This window comes from Fusarium verticillioides, chromosome 1, assembly GCF_000149555.1.
Source record: "Fusarium verticillioides 7600 chromosome 1, whole genome shotgun sequence".
Classification (NCBI taxonomy): domain Eukaryota; kingdom Fungi; phylum Ascomycota; class Sordariomycetes; order Hypocreales; family Nectriaceae; genus Fusarium; species Fusarium verticillioides.
The window spans coordinates 2,505,509-2,524,195 of NC_031675.1; the positions used below are offsets into that span (position 1 = coordinate 2,505,509).

The 18,687-nt window shown below is 48.3% G+C and overlaps 5 protein-coding genes across 10 annotated transcripts; 3 read left to right on the forward strand and 2 right to left on the reverse strand.

Annotated features, from left to right (window-relative positions):
- The first annotated feature begins 7 nt into the window (after positions 1-7).
- Positions 8-3,345, forward strand: FVEG_01237 (hypothetical protein). 5 transcript variants are annotated; one of them, XM_018888086.1, is made up of 3 exons: positions 102-528; positions 595-1,273; positions 1,378-3,195. In XM_018888086.1, the coding sequence occupies exon 3, from the start codon at positions 1,897-1,899 to the stop codon at positions 2,947-2,949; it is 1,053 nt and encodes a 350-aa protein (XP_018743926.1). In that variant the 5' UTR covers positions 102-528; positions 595-1,273; positions 1,378-1,896; the 3' UTR covers positions 2,950-3,195. The 5 variants fall into 5 exon arrangements, with proteins under 5 accessions (XP_018743924.1, XP_018743925.1, XP_018743927.1 ...); XM_018888084.1 differs by having other exon boundaries at positions 8-528; positions 595-3,345; XM_018888085.1 differs by having other exon boundaries at positions 83-1,273.
- FVEG_01236 (hypothetical protein) lies at positions 3,117-5,647 on the reverse strand. Its single transcript, XM_018888083.1, has 3 exons — positions 4,730-5,647; positions 4,368-4,671; positions 3,117-4,317 (listed from the first exon to the last, which is right to left on the reverse strand). Exons 1-3 carry the CDS (start codon positions 5,477-5,479, stop codon positions 3,503-3,505), a joined length of 1,869 nt encoding a protein of 622 aa, XP_018743923.1. The 5' UTR covers positions 5,480-5,647; the 3' UTR covers positions 3,117-3,502.
- Positions 5,648-8,433: 2,786 nt separating this feature from the next.
- FVEG_01235 (hypothetical protein) lies at positions 8,434-11,310 on the forward strand. Its single transcript, XM_018888082.1, has 8 exons — positions 8,434-8,886; positions 8,945-9,264; positions 9,314-9,760; positions 9,813-10,244; positions 10,295-10,318; positions 10,365-10,547; positions 10,596-10,808; positions 10,872-11,310. Exons 1-8 carry the CDS (start codon positions 8,738-8,740, stop codon positions 11,129-11,131), a joined length of 2,028 nt encoding a protein of 675 aa, XP_018743922.1. The 5' UTR covers positions 8,434-8,737; the 3' UTR covers positions 11,132-11,310.
- On the reverse strand, positions 11,213-14,134 carry FVEG_01234 (hypothetical protein). Its single transcript, XM_018888081.1, has 2 exons — positions 13,745-14,134; positions 11,213-13,697 (listed from the first exon to the last, which is right to left on the reverse strand). The coding sequence occupies exons 1-2, from the start codon at positions 13,827-13,829 to the stop codon at positions 11,296-11,298; spliced, it is 2,487 nt and encodes an 828-aa protein (XP_018743921.1). The 5' UTR covers positions 13,830-14,134; the 3' UTR covers positions 11,213-11,295.
- Positions 14,135-14,755: 621 nt separating this feature from the next.
- On the forward strand, positions 14,756-18,581 carry FVEG_01233 (hypothetical protein). 2 transcript variants are annotated; one of them, XM_018888079.1, is made up of 4 exons: positions 14,756-14,886; positions 15,221-15,462; positions 15,553-17,522; positions 17,576-18,581. In XM_018888079.1, exons 2-4 carry the CDS (start codon positions 15,330-15,332, stop codon positions 18,077-18,079), a joined length of 2,607 nt encoding a protein of 868 aa, XP_018743919.1. In that variant the 5' UTR covers positions 14,756-14,886; positions 15,221-15,329; the 3' UTR covers positions 18,080-18,581. The 2 variants fall into 2 exon arrangements, with proteins under 2 accessions (XP_018743919.1, XP_018743920.1); XM_018888080.1 differs by lacking the exons at positions 14,756-14,886; positions 15,221-15,462 and having other exon boundaries at positions 15,512-17,522.
- The last annotated feature ends 106 nt before the right edge of the window (positions 18,582-18,687 follow it).

The following is an 18,687-nucleotide window of genomic DNA, read 5'->3' on the forward strand; positions in this document are numbered from 1 at the left end:
GACGACTCTACGGTGCTGCTGCGGTCTTACCCCCAAGATGAACCCCAAAGCTTACCAAGATTTTTGAAACCGTGACACAAGCAACACAAATCTCGTACAAAGCTCGCCGCATATTAGTCTGGATGAATTGCTTTCCGTTGTATCCGCTTCACCTAACAGTCCTCACTAACATGATAACATCCATAGTCAAGGCCTTTAGTCCTAGGCCTGTCCCGTGCGCGGTATCGACATCTCCTTGTCTCAGTTTGTTCCTCAAGCTTATGCCTGTTGGGATAACCTCCAAGCCCAGTCTTTCTCTGCGATCCTGCAATGCTGTCCGAGTGTTGGGACCCACGTCTTCCGGGCCCGTGTAATCACTACCGTGCCAATTGACTTGTTCATCGGACAGTAGCCCGAACCCCAACGCGCCTTAGCCTTCGCGAATCCGTACCGAATGCCCCGAAGGCGGCGGATACAGAGAATCCCAAAGAAAAAGGCCGCAAACGCTGAGCTCAGTCCAGGTGCCAGGTGCACTCTCAACCAAACGAGGTGCACTCTCAGCCCGATGAGTCCAGCCTGACCGAAATGCTCCACCGGAATTTAACCCGGCAACAGTACCACAGCGCGGTATAAGCGCCGAATCAACTCATAGCCTCACCAGTGTCCGAAGTCGCTCATGACGAAACAGCCAAGGGGATCATGAGACAGAATTTAAGCCTCAGACTGGCCAAGCAATACCCGCTTCAGGATGCCTCAGCCTGCTCCAGCAGCTGGATAACTACCTTAGTTTAAAGGGACAACAAGACGATGCCGTTGAACCACGCTCGGCTCATAGAGGCTTGAAAGATGAAACCCCCATCGGAGATACAACATTTAATATCGGGATAAAAGGCAATATTCAAGTTTCGCTTGCTTCGATCCATATTAGCCGCCAAATTCTGCCGCCGAAATTATCTTGAGAACGGATCAAGTCGTCCATTTTCACCCATCGCATGAACCTGAAATTAAACTATCCGAGCATTCATCCAGCCTCTCAAACAATAGGTGCGGATACACATTTTGATCAAGTTCCTGAACTTGCCATGCGCTATATTACAACATTGGCCCCCACCCCAAGGTAAAAAGAGCCACCGTGACTACCGGCTCATTGAATGTTCAAAACTCACAATAACCCCCAAGAACCAATGTTATCACGAAAAGTATGCATGCACCATGATATTGAGGTTTCTCTAACTTGCCCGTCATTGCCCTGAAATCTTTCGGATTGGCCGGTAGCTTTCTCTTCAAACAAAAGGTCTGAGACAACGTCAAGTCCGTCAGCTTCCGAGCCGAGGAATCTATATGCCATAGGATTTCATTATCCGAAGAGGCTCTATCCGACTGACGCTGAAGACGTAGGCTGCACATCACCCACCCCAGCTCGTGGGGGTGAATGTTTTTTAATACAAGCGACAACGCCCATTGTGCCAGCTATCGCGACCATGGCAAATGAGGATCCGAGGTTTTCATGATATCTTGATCCAAGAAAGTAAAACTAGGCCTAGGAATTTGAATTTCAAGCCTTACAATTGAACCTATATGGCTTGAGATGATGTTCACCTGAGCTTATCTAATGAGAAGGAAGATCTCGCAGGGCACGTGATGTTCAAGTCCCACTTAATTGAGGCCGTTTTCTGGAGAACGAGGCTAGAGCGAATCGAAGAAGACCATCATAAGATCCATTTTCTTCTATACAACAGTTACCATCATAATCGCAGTCGCAATCACGTCGCACCGCCGCAAAGTACCGCTGAGCCCTATCGATAAAGCTGTTGACGCTGGGAATCTCTTGAAAGAGGAACTTGAGCAGAATTTGGCTCAAGGTACGTTTTCTCGCAAACACTACACCGCTTCCTCGTATATCCGCTTGTATTCATCATGGCGTACCCTCCTCCTCCAGGCATCAGCAGCAACTCTCTCCCACTGAGACCGCCCGCCTCCAAGTCAGGCTTCAAACCCGCGTTTTCCTCAGCGGCCCAGGCTGCTTCGAAGCCAGCGTACTCGAACGCTCCGCCGACGTACTCCGGCCCTTCGAGTTACTCTGCTCCCAATGCCCCAGCGGCAAATCAGTATGGCCCATCGTACTCTTCGTACCCGACTACTGCTCCCGGTGCGGTGAACTCGGGTCCCGCATATTCGTATCCTCAACAACCACAGAGTTACAGCACCCAGAACTACGGCGTACAAAGCTATGGCACTCAGAGCTACGAACCGCAAAGCCATGGCGCAGCACCACAGATTGCGAATCCATTCCCTACGCCGGGCGCTGTGGGGACCGACTACAACCCCGAGATGGCCGCTCAGATAGCGCAATGGCAGAGCGCATATTCGAGCACCCCGACAGATAGCAAGGATAAGGCCCCTGGGTTTGCCGGGCCTCGAACAGATGGCCAAACCTCTGCTGCCGCGGCAGCTACCACTGCGAACCATGAGCGAAAGAAGACCGTCATCCGAGAAGGTGGTGGTAAAAAGTGGACAGATGACAGTCTTCTCGAATGGGACCCCTCCCATTTACGACTCTTTGTCGGCAATCTTGCTGGCGAGACCACTGACGACGCCCTTCTCAAGGCTTTCTCGCGCTGGCCATCTGTACAAAAGGCCCGCGTCATTCGTGACAAGCGTACATCCAAGTCCAAGGGTTACGGCTTTGTCAGTTTCAGTGACGCTGACGACTTTTTCCAAGCCGCCAAAGAAATGAACAACAAATACATTCAGAGTCACCCTGTAACGGTTCGCAAAGCCAACACCGAAATCAAGGTAGCCAATGTCAAGGAGAAGGATAGACATGGAAAGAAGAATAAAAATAAGAAGGGTGGCCACGGCGGTGGAAATCATGGGGCTGGCTATGAACCCAGCTTAGGGCCCATGGGTGGTAATGGAGTGGTCAAGCCTGGACAAAAGACCAAGAATGGCCTTCGCTTGCTTGGCTAAGCGTTTGGCGAACTATTCGACCGAGCAAGGGTTGCGTTTTGGTGTTTGGTGTTTGCAGAGGCATCGTACAGACCTGGTTTAAGTGTATTAATTCCATGAAGAATATCCGGTACACCAGGGCGTCTAGGTTCATTTGCATTGCAATGTTATAAACTTGATCATGTATCATGTCGATCAAATCCTTTTAAAAAGCCGCAGGCTTAGTTTTACCCTCCACTTGTGGCTTGAATGTTGGTATTGACCCAGAAAGGTACCAGTCTATGCAACACTCTATGCATATTATCTGGTCAGAAAACTGGGCAAGTGGATTATGTGTAGTATCTGGGTATATTGATATTCTTGCTCTTCTAATATCACCATGTATCGAGGAAATTCCCAGCCTAGATTCTATTCCCAAAGCAACCCCCGGCGCCGTTATGATACAGATAAACGAAAGATGGCGAGCCATTGTATCGACTCCCACTCAGTATGACAAAGAAATGTGGCCCATAGAGTCGTTATATACGGGCTCAGATATAAAACAGGAAGTTGTGGCATTGAAACGATTGTTCCATCAGCGACGCTCATTAGCTGGCGCATGGGGTTGTACATCAAGATCCAAGCCGTCGATGCTGTCACGGAGCAGACCAGTGTTTTCCGCGTCTGTATCTCCATCGCGGTCTATGATTCCGCTACTCTGACTCGTAGGGGAATCTGGCGCGTCATCGTCGTGCGCATGGCGAACATGAACACTTTCTTGCGCCTCCTGCCTCATCTTGGTGATTTTGATGTAGTTGTAGGCAGCGATAGCGGCCATGGTCGTGAGTAGACCAACAAAGTTGATTGGTGTGAGGCGGTCACCAAAGACAAGAGCAGCCGCACTAATAGTAACAACCTCCTTGAAGATGCCAGCAATGGAGAGCGTGACGACGGAAGTGCGCTGCAGCAGAGCGAACTCGGAGGCCGTCATACAGAAAGCAATGCAACCAGGGAAAAGCAAGAAAAGGGGCGCCATGAAATAGCCCCATTCATCACCCAGAACCTTGTAACCTTCAATGAGAGCTCCGACTCCTTCCACGGGCACTGCAAGGCAGATAAGCACGAGGAACATGACTGGAGTAAGGAAGAAGATGCTAGAGAATGGGTTTGATGTCGCAGGGTTGCGGAGGAGCAGGATCTGGGTCAATCCCCAGCGAAAGCCAGAGAAGAAAGCAGCTGAGATGACGAGGGCGAAGCCTCCCACCTTGAATTCAACTTCACCAAACACCATGAGCACAACACCGAGCGTCATAGTAGCAATAATGGCGACAAGACGCCACGTTGGGGTTTCGAGTCGGAAAGCAAACGCAAACATGAGAACAAAAGCTAGTGAGGAAGATTTACACATGGCTAACGCAAAGGTTAGTAACCTCGAGAGCTCAGACGCAGAGACAACATACTGTAAAATGTAAGGCTAATGAACTTGAGAGAGGTATTGCCAAGTCCAATATCTAGGCCTGTAGCTGCACCACAAGGTCCAATTCGAGTGAGGTAAAACATCTTGGTCATACCGTAAGACTTGGGCTCGTCATCATGTCTCGACCTTCCCATATCTGACAGATGAACCCCGTATCCAGGTCTCAAGGAGGGCACGAAGTACAAAACTAGACCTGAGAGGACAAATTGAACTACCATGTGCATGGACGTCGTAAACAAAGGAAATGCAAAGTTTAGCCGCTCATGATCAAACATCCACTTGTTGTACTGTAAATATGTCAGCAATTATGTTATCTGGGAACGGGGCGCAGGAGCCGTTTCGTACAATCGATATTGATAACGAAAAGAGGTACCACAAAAGAATCAACACAACATTCACCATCAAACTCTTGAAAACAGTCTTGTCTGCTTCTTTGCGCTCCTCTTTTGATATAGCCTTATTGTCCCTGACGATCCGCTGATCCAGCTGAGTATTTCTGCTGCGCTTCTTCTGCCGCCTTTGCTTGTCTTTACGGGTTAATCCAGTTTCTTCGTCGTCTTGGAGGTCTTCGTCGCTCAAGCTGTCGTCGGCGGATTCATCCTTCTGAATCGCAAAGCCGTTCGCATCCAAGTTTTCTTCGGATATCTTGGGTTCTTCTGCCGAGCCAGTGGGTGCGGGACCACGACTTGTGACACGGGTTCGGCTAGGTGATCCAGCTGGCCGACCAGCCATGTTGTGGCTACTTCGCCGTCGACGGTGGCCTGCAATGGGTTCCATTTCTATATCCCAGTCACTCTCGCTTTCCTCGTCGCCGTTGAAAGACCTCGCGCCGGTCTCACGAGACGGGCTAATCGTTTGATTTCCTCCACTCAGACCGGAGTTCCGCGATGTAGCCACTCTTGCTGTGCCTGATGACGATCCTGCCACTGATCTCAGGGGACTCGAGTCCTTGGCTGGTAGAGAGTCCTCAATGAGAAGAGATTCGGGGGGTTCGGGGCGATCTGGAGCTGCTACGTGTTTCGAAGACGAAGGGGGTGAGTGTGAGGAGTGAGATGGCGAGGAGACGAGATCAGGTTGAGGAGGAAGAGCGGTCATGATGGAGACAAAAGAAGGACTAGAGCAGGGGATACGATGGGGCTTTCATAAGTTAGTGATGGCAAAGGATACCCAGGATGGCTAATGGTAATGAGTTGGGTTGGCCCAGGTCTGCTGGCTTAGGTGGTCGCAAGGACTCCATTCGTACAGTAGTGCATTAGAAAAGGCGGAGGGGCTAATCCTCATAAGGCAAAGGTTAAAGTCGGGGCCGTCACGGTAGGAGACCGTAGCGCCGTGTCTGAGGTAACTAGGTGCCTAGGTAGGTAGGTAGGTAGGTAGGTAGTTAGTACAGAAGTCACTTGGGGGGTTTATGTGTGATTACTGGAATGAGACCTTGATGTCGATTGCATTAAACGGCAAATTCTAGGTACCTCTAACTTTGGGTACCTATATGATCATACCTCTTCAGACACTGGTTTCTCTGTAGTTTTCTGGTTATAACAACGTCTTTCCCAAGGTCCCCCTCCCATCCGCTTGGCATTTTCAGGTCACAGAGTTGCCCTTCACTGTTAGGTAACCCAGCAGCACCAAAGTGCGGAGTGGACCTGAAGTCTCTTGGCAATAACATCCATGGAACCCCGTGGCGCACTGCATATCTGCACGCGACACAGCTTCTAGGCCTCAAGAAGAGGAAATGATTGGTTTAAGGATAATGTTTTAGAGGTTTGTGACAATAAGGTGCAAGTAGATATGGAGAAGTTCGAGTCAAAGAAGTGCTCCCCACCTCTTGGTATTTCCTACGAGCTTTGCAGCAAATCCGAAGCAAGAACAAGCACAAATATCATGAAGATACCTTGAAGTTGCCTACCTACCTTACCATTGAGAGGTAAATGCTACAGCTGTCTGACCACCGAGCATTAGCTTTGGGGACGCAACTTTCATCTCAACGACGGCAATTTAACACACTGGACTCTATCACTTCACAGGTAGTTTACCTAGTAGAACTGCTTCCCGTCATATGCGATGAAATGGGAACAAAACAGTGACTGCCCATAACATCAATGATCTTCAGACCACAGCGATCCGGCTGCTGATCACCTCCGCACGTGTACATTATATCACCTCCATCATAGTGCTCACATGGCACATGATACCTTGTGTACTTATATCGAGTTTTGACTAATAAGTCATCTAACATCCAATAACGGCGCCTCCAATAACTATTCCAGCATTTCGATCCGACCTTGGCATACTCTCTCTGTGATCTTTTAGCTCCTGCGTTCCAGGATTTTATGTCTCTCGAAGTTGAAATATCCAGGAGCCTGCAGCCCACAAATCCAGGGGTAAACAAAAAGTCCCCATCTCGTATCGGATGGGGCTCTGCTTTGTGCATAAAACTCAGGCACTACTCCGTAAGCTGGGTGGTTGTTTAATATCATGATCAGTTCCTGATCAACGAGTTGCTACTCTATGGCTGTACATAGTTGCGGAGTACCGGCAGTAGACGAGCCCCTTTATCTCATTCCGATTCACTTCGCCTATGGTAGACGGCATTTGAGGCCTTGGCAAGGTCAACCTCACGGCATTGGCCCGTATTCTATAAAATAAAAAAAGACCAATTTAGGGCCCGACTACCCGAGTGAATGCCCTTGTCGTGTCCCTGATAAATCTAACAGGTCTGCAGCTGTCCGAGAGAGTCCTCTACCAAGACAAAACGTGCGTCCCGCCAGGCCCGAAATCCTTGTCAGATGTTCAGGCGAGCCGATAAATCATCAGGATTCTGATGGCCTCGACAACTGAGCAGCATTTGGAGCCGACGGTAAGCAAGGTATCCGCTCGAGTAAGCCTTGGGAATCGGGAATTGAGTTTTCAGGAGAAGATTCGATTCATTAGTTCGATCTAGACACCTTCTGGAGTATCCTGACTCTAGCAAAAGTCGAATTGCACGGTGCTTATCAAATACGACCTTGCCAATCAAACTTCATCATTCACATTCTGCATTCGTAGTAACCAAGCCTATCGATTAGGGGCTGTCCTTTCTTCTAACACTTCTTCTTCTTCTAATGAGCCGGTGTATTTGCACAACAAGGCACCATATGTGCATCATATGTACTTGTGTTTTTTTGTGTTAGCTGGAGCCGCACAAAGGCGGCGAGCGCTTCCCCAGATGGCCTGGTGAATGTGGAATTCGATAGGCTTGTCTGCCCAGCATCGGTTCAGCTTTATCGACTGTTCATCTATCTTTGGATCCTTGATTCCTCATCTCCTTATGATCTTCCTGTCCAACGTGAACATCTTGGGCTTATTACAGTTGGTCACTCGAGGAGCTTTCGACGCCTTCCGGTATGGACAGTCATTTCAGGCCAATGGTAATTGCCGGTTCTAGCTCACATTACTTTGGTAGCTCTCAGACCTTGAAATGGCAAGGTCAACGATTCTATTAGACCTGATGGCCATACCTACTTTTCCAGGTCGTTCTATCCTAGTCTCCATTGTGATTCAAGCATCGATTCTATGTTTCACATCTATGTACCTTCTAGATTGATTCTGCCGTGTCTTTTCTGCCTTGTACAAGACAAGGCTGCTTGCTAGAAGAACTCCAGGGGTCAGGTCTCATAAAGCAATGTCGTGGGGAAACAGTAGTTACGTGGAACTAAATGGTAGGAATCCAACTAAGACCTACCCTAAACTCGACCAAATGACTGTAACCAGCCTTTAAGTAGCTAAAAGATTGGTAACTTATGTGTAATTTTCGTTTTGTTTAGTAATCCTTTTAGCACAGGTGTGGTTCTATTTGCACGAGGAGGGAAGCATGGACATCAATTGGCGATTGGCTCGAATTCAATGTAAAAGGGACGTTGACAAAGCTTCACCAACATCTCAAGAACTAAGGCGTGTTTTGGTCAACTTCAACAGTTAATCAAGCCTCAAAAGCATTTCACCATTTTCGGAAAGGCTCATCAGGTAATAAAGTAGTCATCCACACCATTCCTTCCAGAGCTGAAAGTGAAGTACGTAGCGGATGATCACACATGAAAGCTTATAAGTGACCTCCCCCGCATCTTGCTCACGTCCACTCACGATATTCAACTGACTTTGAGAGAGAACTCTTTGGAAACACAGCCCAGAGAACTCAGGATCCAGTTTTACCATTCGCCGGAGATTCCGGAGTAGCACTAAGTTGTCCATCTGGGCCACCGACACAATCCATTACATCATTCTTTAGTTACCAATTTGGGGTAACTACTTAGACTAAGCTCCTTTCCCTGGAGCTTTTCCTACCTCAAGTTTCAAGACTACAAGATAGCGACCTTGAAAATGGAGGGTCGACGCTCTTCAACACTTCCGGGAGGTTCCCGTCGGGGTCAAACCGGGGGATATCTCCCAATCGAGGACTATGGAATGATAGGAAATATGCACACCTGTGCTCTTGTGGGAATAGATGGAAGTATTGACTATATGTGTTGGTGAGTGCAGATCGGTGAGATGAAACTCGGAGCTCTCGACTGATAGTCTGGACTGCAGGCCTGATTTTGACTCCCCGTCTGTTTTCTGCCGGCTGCTCGACAAGGACAAAGGAGGGCATTTCTTTATCTCCCCCCCTCCTGATGTAAACTGTACTACCAAGCAACAGTATCTCCCTTCATCATGTATTCTACAAACAAGGTCTATCCATGAAGATGGTGTCGTCGATGTGGTTGACTTTTTCCCTCGGCCGCAGAATATCAAGGTTACCACCAAAGGTGTGAAGCTGAATGCTTACCGGGAAGTCACCAAAGTTCAAGATGAGCTCAAGAAGTGGTTGGTCCGCCGAGTGGAATGCATTCGTGGCTCAATGAATCTTGGTACCGTCATCTCGACACGTAACTAGAGGCAATGACTGACCGTGCTCAGATATCGAACTATTTCCTTCTTTCAACTATGGAAGAGATGAGCACGAGACCACTCTCTTCCAAGAACAGCACTTCACGACTGATAATAAGAGTAAAGTTGCCTCGTTCCATAGCAAGGATACTCAGCTGCAGCTTGACGTTGCAATTGAGAAGGGTGAGAACGAAACCAGCTGTCCTCTCATAACCTTTAGAAAGGAGAAGCGCCCTGGGATCAACGGCGAGGGCCTCGTGGCTTGCATCCGTATTGAAGAAGGCCAAACAATTTCTTTTGTCCTTCGAAATGATATTGAACATCATGTCACGGAGAATATTACGACCGATGTGCTTGATGCTCAGCAGCACTCTACGCAAAGTTTCTGGTATAATTTCATTGCGCAATCGAACTATAAAGGTCGATGGAGAGAGGTTGTGTCTCGAAGTTTGATGATACTCAAGATGATGACTTACGGTGAGGTTGCCCCTCAGATCCATTCTTTGAGAAACCGACTAACTTTTCATAGAGCCTACTGGTGCCATCATAGCTGCCCCAACCTTTTCTATTCCCGAAGCCATTGGTGGCGTAAGAAACTGGGATTATCGCTTCTCTTGGATTCGTGATTCAAGTTTTACTATCTACATCCTGCTACGTCTTGGTTTCAAGGCCGAAGCAGATGCTTACATGGAGTTCATCATGGAAAGATTCGTTCACTCACGTGGCCCAGATGGAGGTTTGCCTATTATGTTCACCATTCGAGGTGAGACTGACATCCCAGAACTGACATTGGATCATCTTGAAGGCTATCGCGGCAGTAGCCCTGTTCGTATCGGTAATGGTGCGGCTTTTCATCAACAGTTTGATATTTATGGCGAACTGATGGATGCTATCTACTTGTATAACAAATACGGAAAGCCAGTTCCATGGGATGTTTGGAAGGCTGTTCGTGAGATTCTTGGTATATTGCACAACCTTGACCATTCTTTTGGCGAGCTAACACGTGTTCAGATTATGTTCTAACTATACTCGACGGTAAGACATATAACCCTTGGCTTCGAGTTTCGGCTAAACACTATAGATCCCGACATGTCTATCTGGGAGGTCCGAAATAATAAGCAACACTTCACCTATTCTCAGATAATGCTCTGGGTCGCATTTGATCGCGGCCTTCGTCTTGCTGATAAGAGATGCTTTCCATGTCCCAACCGTGCCAAATGGATGGAGGCAAGAGACAGAATTTATGAGCGTGTCATGGAACAAGGTAATCTAAGCAGGAATTCCACTGATGAATGGTGTTGACTGTTTACAGGATATAATGAGGAGATGAAGTGCTTTGTGCAAAGCTTTGAGAGCAGAACTATGCTCGACTCCTCCATTCTTATAGCTCCTCTGGTGTTTTTCATCTCGCCCTGTGATCCACGGTTTCTCAACACTCTTGACCGTATTCTCTTACCCCCAGAAAAGGGCGGTTTGACAAGTACCGGCTTAGTGTACCGATATGACACTGAGCTCTCCAACGATGGTAAGGAATCTCACAATAACTTCATCGAGGCGCAGTTGCTAATGGGACAAAATCACGATATAGGGGTAGGTGGTCATGAAGGTGCGTTTAGTATGTGTACTTTCTGGCTCGTGGAGGCCATGACCCGAGCAGCTGTCTACGAGCCGAAGTATTTGGTCAGGGCTGTGAATCTGTTTGAGAATATGCTCGGATTCTCTAATCATCTCTGCATGTTCTCTGAGGAGATCGCAAGATCTGGGGAACAACTTGGTAATACACCCCAGGCATTCAGTCATCTAGCCTTGATCAGTGCTGCTTTCAACCTGGATCGTACTGCAAGGTAAAATGCAAGGGTGCTTCAGAAGGCAGACCGCAGCCGAAAAGTGGTCAAGTTTAGCATAGTTGTTTGTCTACTCAATCGTGGCCTCTTGGAAGAATGCATGTCATTATTTTGATAGTTAGTTTACTGCTACAAATGCGAGCTCATGTTCCGTAAAACGTGATTGAATCACTCACGAAGCTCTACAGAAACAGAATCTCCAACCTCAATTGTTGGGCATTGTGACTCTTTTTTCATAACGTCTCCTCCAGCGAAAGGATCATGCCGCATATGTACCCCAAAGTAAACTTTGCCATCGAAGCGCCTTGTCTTTGCAAGCGTCACAAATGGCTCTTCCTTCTTTTCGCCAGTTTCTTGGTCTATACATACCATCTGACATCTGCGGCATGCACCCAGAAGCCTGAAGTTCTGGCGGCCAATTCTCATAGAGCCCCAGCGATCCTCAGAAAAGGCTGGCTGTGTTTTAAAACCAGGACCTTGTTCGAGTGTTATATTTGCTCTAAATGACTTATCTTCAACTGGGTTTCCACCACGGTCAATGATTTGCTGGTTCAGAGCATCAACACTCGAACTATGTATTACCAAGATAGGGCTCTCGTTAGAGAGAAGAATCTTGGTAGGTTTCTGCTGTTCAGAGTCCGAATCGGGAGGTGATGGCACATCTGGGAAGGAACCTGGTAATTCGTGGATTTTTGAAGGCTGTTGATATCTTTGAATCTGAGCCTTGGAGAGACGGCTCTTCAGTCCCAAGCCACCAGGGGGGAAGCGCGCCAAGAAACAAGGAATCCCAAGAGCATTCGAGAAAAAAGAGTTGATCCTGTCCGATGTATATATCTGTGTGCTCACCTTCTCGCCACAAACTCTGGAAGATTGCCTGTTAATGCTGGAGTCAATGACAGAAGGGTCTGCTGATAATGGGATGGATATTTGGCTTGGCTGGCCGCTATGCTGTGTCCCACGATATGAGATGATCATCTCGCCCTTGCCAAAATCTAATGTTGGTCTTAACAAAGCCATCTTAGGGCAGCGTTTCTGACTCAAAGCATGCCCAGAACCATGATGGACCAAGCACCATTCACGATCCCATGCTAGACCTTCTGGTCGAACCTCCCAAGGAACCCCAGATGGGATCGAGTACCCGGCGCAGCTTTTTATTGGGTAGATAGTAATAGTTTTAACCTTGAGTGCGGAAGAGTTAGGGACGTCGATGGATTTCTGGAGGTCTAGATCAGAAGAAACGTTTGGTAACGTTCTTTCTTGGTAGAACTCCTTGAGAAAAGCAACAAATCTATCGACATCTGTTTTCGTGCTCATTGCACCGAGGCTAGCTCGAATGACACCGGTGGGCTTCCCGGACATGATATCATTGTCTGCACCGCAACGAAACCCGGCGGAGAAATTCTTCTTCATCTCCCAAGGTTGCAAGTCTAGGGCTGAAGCAATGCCGCCTGGGCTGCACAGCCCGCCGGTCCGAATATGAATGTTTTTGAGAGTAGCAAGTTTCTCAAACTCGGCAAGGCTTATCCAAGCGCCCTGGCTATTCCTTAGATTGAAAGAAACGACAGGCCCGTTTCCAAGAATGTTTTTGTCGCTTGATGCAGATGTATAAAGTTTGCAAACCGGGGTGCCGTTTGCATGTCGCATATTGCTCAATTCTTGGAACATGCGTTGGGTGAGGTATGAAGTATGGGAGCTGATTTGATCCATGGAGCCAAATAGTCGTCGATGTATATCCATGGCAATGTCGAGAGCCACTATGTTGTGAAACGGAAGTGTCCCGTCTTCTAGCCTCTCGTGGAGGAACTGTGATTTGGGGGCATGCCACTTCTCCTTTCCAGAAACGACCATGTCTACCGTGCCTCCGCCAAAATACTTGCGATTATCAAACATCCATTCGGAGGAACGCTTCACTAGCAAAGCTCCAAGATCCGGAAATCCAAAAATCTTATACAAGCTGAAGACAGTGAAGTCTGGTGCTAAATTTGGATCGCTGAAATCGAGATAAGATGTAGCAGCAAACGAGGAGGCGTCCAATAATGTGAGAAGTCGATGCTCGGGTTTGCAATACAACTCCCGTAAGTTTTTCGCCCAACTCAAGGGATATCTTTTACCATCCATATGGGATTGCGCAGAATAGGCAAACAGTGTTGTTGCTGACGAGTTATCGGTCATGTTTCGGAACGGGAACTGCCCTTCAAGCCATGATTGAACATCGTCATCATCAACCGATGTACTATAAACAGCTTCCTCTCGAGCACCGACCAAGCTTGTGTGACATCCTTGGTGATATGCATATAGAAAACCCTCTGGTTGATTTCTTATAGACTCAACGACAAGTTTGACTCCCGCTGTGGCATTTGCAACGAACACCACATCATACTCAGTTGGGTCCGCTCCAAAGAAGGTGAGTAAATTCATACGAGCATCTTCAACGCGAGATGCTGATTGCTGCGAGGATGGTGATGCAGAGTGGGGGTTGCCATATAGAACTGTAGTCATCTCGTGAGCGAACGAGTCCATCAATGACTTGGAACATAATGTTGCGCCGGCGTGATCAAGGTATATCGAGTCTTTTCACAGGTCAGTACAGTTCAGAAGCATATATAGGTATCATGACCTTGAATCATTGGATATTCAGCATCTCTGAATTCCTCCACGGCTCGATTATAGCTTGAGTCGCCACTCATAATAGGCACCGTCATCTTGACAACTTATGTGCAATATGAGTCGAGTGTAGGAAAACCAAACTTCCCAATGTTTCAAGTTCCTTTCACACACAAAAAAAAGACCAAGCACTTCCGGCGGATATTGAGAGCTTGTTATACGCCGCACAGCCCTTATCATATTCTGATGAGGAGTTCTATGGCACTATCCCGAGCGATAGAGAGTGGGAGTGGGGTGAAGAGTGGAGGACAAGACATGCTCGAACCAAGCCGAGGAGGGAAGTTGGTTATGATACCAGGGTTTAAAGTTGCTCCAGTTTGGCTGAACAAGCTGTAAAACAATGGAAAGGAGACAACAGGACCGACGTGGCTATGACAATGTCCAGACAAATAGACATCTTATCATGGTCAGCTGCCTTTTTGTTTGCCGCCCTTTTAGTGATTCAAGCACTGAGCACATCGGGATACGCCCCCAGATTTCAGTGTTAGTTGCAAGCGGAGATCGCCACTTTCCTGTTTCCAGGCACTGTATCAACATTCGCTGCTTGCCGACAAGCCTTTTCACGTTGATTATTGGTCAATTTTTTTCTTTTTGCGGAGGGAAGGCAGGTGCCTGGTTAGCCTAATTCATTACTTCAGACCGTTTAATGATTACGGTATCAGTCGTTGAAAACCACCTGCATACATAATAAATCATGGTAGAACAGAAGAGCTATAGCGTCTAGAAATCCGAAAAAATGTTATCAAACTGGAGAAATAGCACAGACCAATGTGATTCGGTAAGGTAGCTAGATGATATATGTTACGCGCTTTTCCTAGAGCAGCCTCAGAGCTTCTCGTTCTCGGCATAGAGATCCATCTTCTTAGAAGCGGAGGCCCCGGGGATCCTTGCTCGTGCTCCACCATTTCGCTTACCAGCTGAACTGTAATTCCGACTGGCCCCCAGTCTACCAACCAACTCAGCCTCTTCAACCTCACTTCACTCATCACATCGAATCGCATTGAATTGTCGTCGCTGTGAAGTGAGGACGCGCATATATCGACTCAAGCGCTATCACTACATTGAATTCTTCTTTAAGACTGCGCTCGTCAATTAGTTTGTCTCCCCATATTCTTTGATCTCCTGCTCTTTTCCCCCCTTATCCCTCTTGCAGCTCTTGCAGCTCTTGCAGCTATTCGATCCAGCCGCATCCGCAGCCTCGCGTTCTCCCTTCCTCCTCACTCTTTGACGCGGCATACCAATCTGCGATTTTCAAATCATTCTTCTCAATTCTTCTCACACTCATTCTTCGCCCAGGGCGCGTTGTCCCCTAACTTTTTTTTCTTTATGGCGCCTCTTTGGCAACCTTCTTTTTGTTCCCTCCACTACCATTTGTCCATACGTTGCTCAAGATAACCTCTCTAACGTCGATCATGTTATCAAATAATAGTTAATTCCTCTGTATTCGTCGCTAAGTGCTCAACATCGAGCCGCGAAGACTCACGCAGAAACATCGCTTTCTTTCATGCCGCGTCGCGTCGCTAGCAACGTTACAACCGATGGACTCGTACACATCCTTTCGCGACGCTTCAGCTCGTTCTCCGGTTGATCGTAGTTGGAGCCGAGATGACTCGCGTACTCGAGATGAGCGTCCTGACCGCGGGGACTCATTTTACCGTGGGAGATCTCCAGGTTCGTCCTCCATAGGCGATTTTGCTTCCTGCCACTACTTGGTGGCAGGCTTCAGCATAGTAAAAATAGACAAAGCTTACAAGTCCAAAGGTCACGACCGCCGCGACCGCCGCCGGTCTCGCTCTCCAGCCACTGTCGACCGCTACGAACCCAGACCCCGACGAGATGATCGCGATCGGGATGACAGACGTCGCATGCAGTCACCACCTGCCAATATTGACCGATACGTACCTGGCCAGGATTCCGGGTCAGCTAATCCAACCGTGAACCCCATCCCTGACCCTGCCAAGCTCCATTACCAAGTTGGCTTCTCCTACTTTGGAGAATGGTGGAGAATGAACGAGAAGATCAAGGAGGAGAAAGAGCGAATGCGTACTGGTCGACGCCGCGAACCGGAACGGGCTCGCGGCCCAGAAGATCGCGAAAAGGAGAAGGCCAGGATCCAAGCCGCATATGATGCTTATAAAGAAGAACTTCAAGCCAAGATGGCGCGGACATTTGTTTCTGAGCATAAGAAAGAGCAATGGTTCAAGGAGCGATATGTTCCGGAAATTCGTGATGATTTCAGAGGAAAGCTGAACGAATACCGACGCGGTGCTTACAGCCAGTGGGAGCAAGATCTTGAATCGGGTACTTTTGATGAATTTTCTCTTGAGGGTCTTCCCAAGAGTGAGAGTAACGGCAGTGGCGGTGTAGTTGAAAAGGAGGAGGGAGAAGCTACAGCCACAAATGAGATCCTGGGTGTTGGAGATCTGGCTCCGGTTCATGGTGCTGACATCCGCGACGAGAGCCAGTTCCAGCCAACGCTGTTGATCAAGACCATCGCCCCGCATGTTAGCCGCCATAACCTGGAGGCTTTTTGTAAGGAACATCTGGGCGAGGAGGAAGGTGGCTTCAAGTGGCTTTCTTTATCTGATCCCAATCCAAGTAAGCGGTACCACCGTATTGGTTGGGTCATGCTCCACCCTTCATCCGAAACATCCCTCCCCGTAGACCGCGCTGAACCCAAGGACGAGGATGGCGATGAGGCGATAACATCTCCTCAACCAGTATCTACTGCCGACAAGGCTCTGGAGGCCATCAATGGCAAGACTGTCAAAGATGAGGTCAGAGGAGACTTTGTTTGCCACGTTGGAGTCCACAACCCACCTGTCCATCCCCGGAAGAAGGCCCTGTGGGATCTCTTCTCCGCTCCTGAGCGCATCGACAAGGACCTCTTGCTTGTTCAGCGAATTGTCAACAAGTTTGAGGAAGAATTCGGATCCGATTTCCAAGCCACTCTGAAAATTGAAGAAAAGGTCGAGGACCTGAAAAACGCGGGTCAGCTTCAACCGGCTGTGGTTCCAACCCCTGTCAAGAAAGTCAAGAAGGTCAGAGAAGTGGGCATGGACGAAGCTATGGACGAGGAAGAAGACGGCGTCATTGAAATTGAGGAAGAAGAGGAAGAGGAGGAGGGGGCCGTAGAAGATGAAGAAGTTGATGACGAGGATCTTTTGGTCAAGAAGAAGCAACTTGATCTTCTGATTGAATATTTGCGCCGGGTCTTCAACTTCTGCTTCTTTTGTGTTTTCGAAAGTGATTCAGTTCACGAACTTACACGAAAATGCCCTGGTGGCCATTTGCGCAGACCTCGCAGCACACTTTCGTCTGCCGCGAAAGCTGTTGCTAGAGCCAGCGCCAATGGAGAGCCATTCCCAGGCAAGAAGAGGGGCGAAGGAGCAGAAGAGAACGAGGGCGAGCTCACTGAAGGTGAAAAAAGGTTTCGAAACGCCTCAAACAAGACGGAGCAGCAACTGCTTCGAGCGTTTAACTGGGTTAAAACTTTCGAAGATAAGCTTACTCAAATTCTGGATCCTCAATCTGTCGATATTCGAAAGCTGGGTGGCCGACCTGCTGATGAGGCTGTCGATGAAGAGCTTCTTAAGCATGTGAAGCAAGAGGATGAACACAAATGGCGATGCAAAGCTCCCGAGTGCTCCAAGTTGTTCAAGGAAGAGCATTTTTGGCGCAAACACGTTGAGAAGCGCCACGGCGATTGGCTTGATAACCTGAGGCAAGAGGTGAGCTCTCGCCCCGTCACATTTCATCGTGCTGTACTGACCAAGATATTTAGTTTGAACTCATAAACTCATATGTGATGGACCCCTCTCACATTGCACCTTCAAGAACCGACGCAAACTCAAATGGTCACTTCCCGCCTTCCAATGGCCAATCCAGCAGTGGAACACCACGGGGCTTCAACCTGCAGAACTTTACCATGAACGGTATGATGGGAGGAGGTATGCCTGGCTTCCCCATGGCTCCAGGCAACTTCTCGCCCATGTTTGCAAGCATGCAGTCCGGAAGCTGGAATCCTATGGACGAACGCTCTGGTGGAGGACCTATCCGTCGTGGAGGAATGGGTGGTGGACGAGGCCAATACCGTTCCGGACCTTATGATCGCCGAGGCGGCAACCGTTTTGACGGTGGTCGTAACCGCAATGGCGGGTCACGCTGGGGTGATGGCGCTGGAGGTGCTGCAGGCGGGCCTCGAGAGGCAGTCCAGGGGCGAAGCCTTAAGAGTTACGAGGATTTGGACCAGGTTTCGGGTGGTGGAAGTGGTGAGCTCAATTACTAAACTGCTCATTATGCCTTCCTTCCAGATTAAGGCGATTTGGATGCTTTGGAGTTTGCTGTTTTTCTTAATATCAATCACTAGGTACCTGGATCATGGGAAGGTCGCTGCTTTTAGACTCTATGTATCATATGCCTGCACATGTTGGTCTCATGCTGGTTTTTGAAGGACAAAAAGTCCTGAAAATAACGGTTACCTACAAAATGCCTCTCATATCCAACTGTTGCCCCGATCCTCCTGCTCACAGGTCCCAAGAAACGGATAAGATGCCTAGATGGCGGTTGCAATTATGCACATAATCCGTTGAGAGGGAGCAAAAGAAGGCTTCATACATGAATCAACTAGCTTAGTTGCGATACTGTAGAACCGTTCCGAGTCCGGTACACCTGTCCTTGAGCAGCTTGTGAAAGAGTATTTCAACTTTGATACAGTCCTAGAGAATGTCTTAGTGGAAGAACCTATAAGCTCATGCTATAATATCTGGACTATCTTGGCTTTACAGTTACCAACTGAAGTTTTTAAACATTCTCGCTCTACTAAGGTGGTGAGTTCATGGAGATCTCGGTAAGTCTCGGTGAAGATAAGCTAGCGCAGAGCAGTGAGGCGCTCAT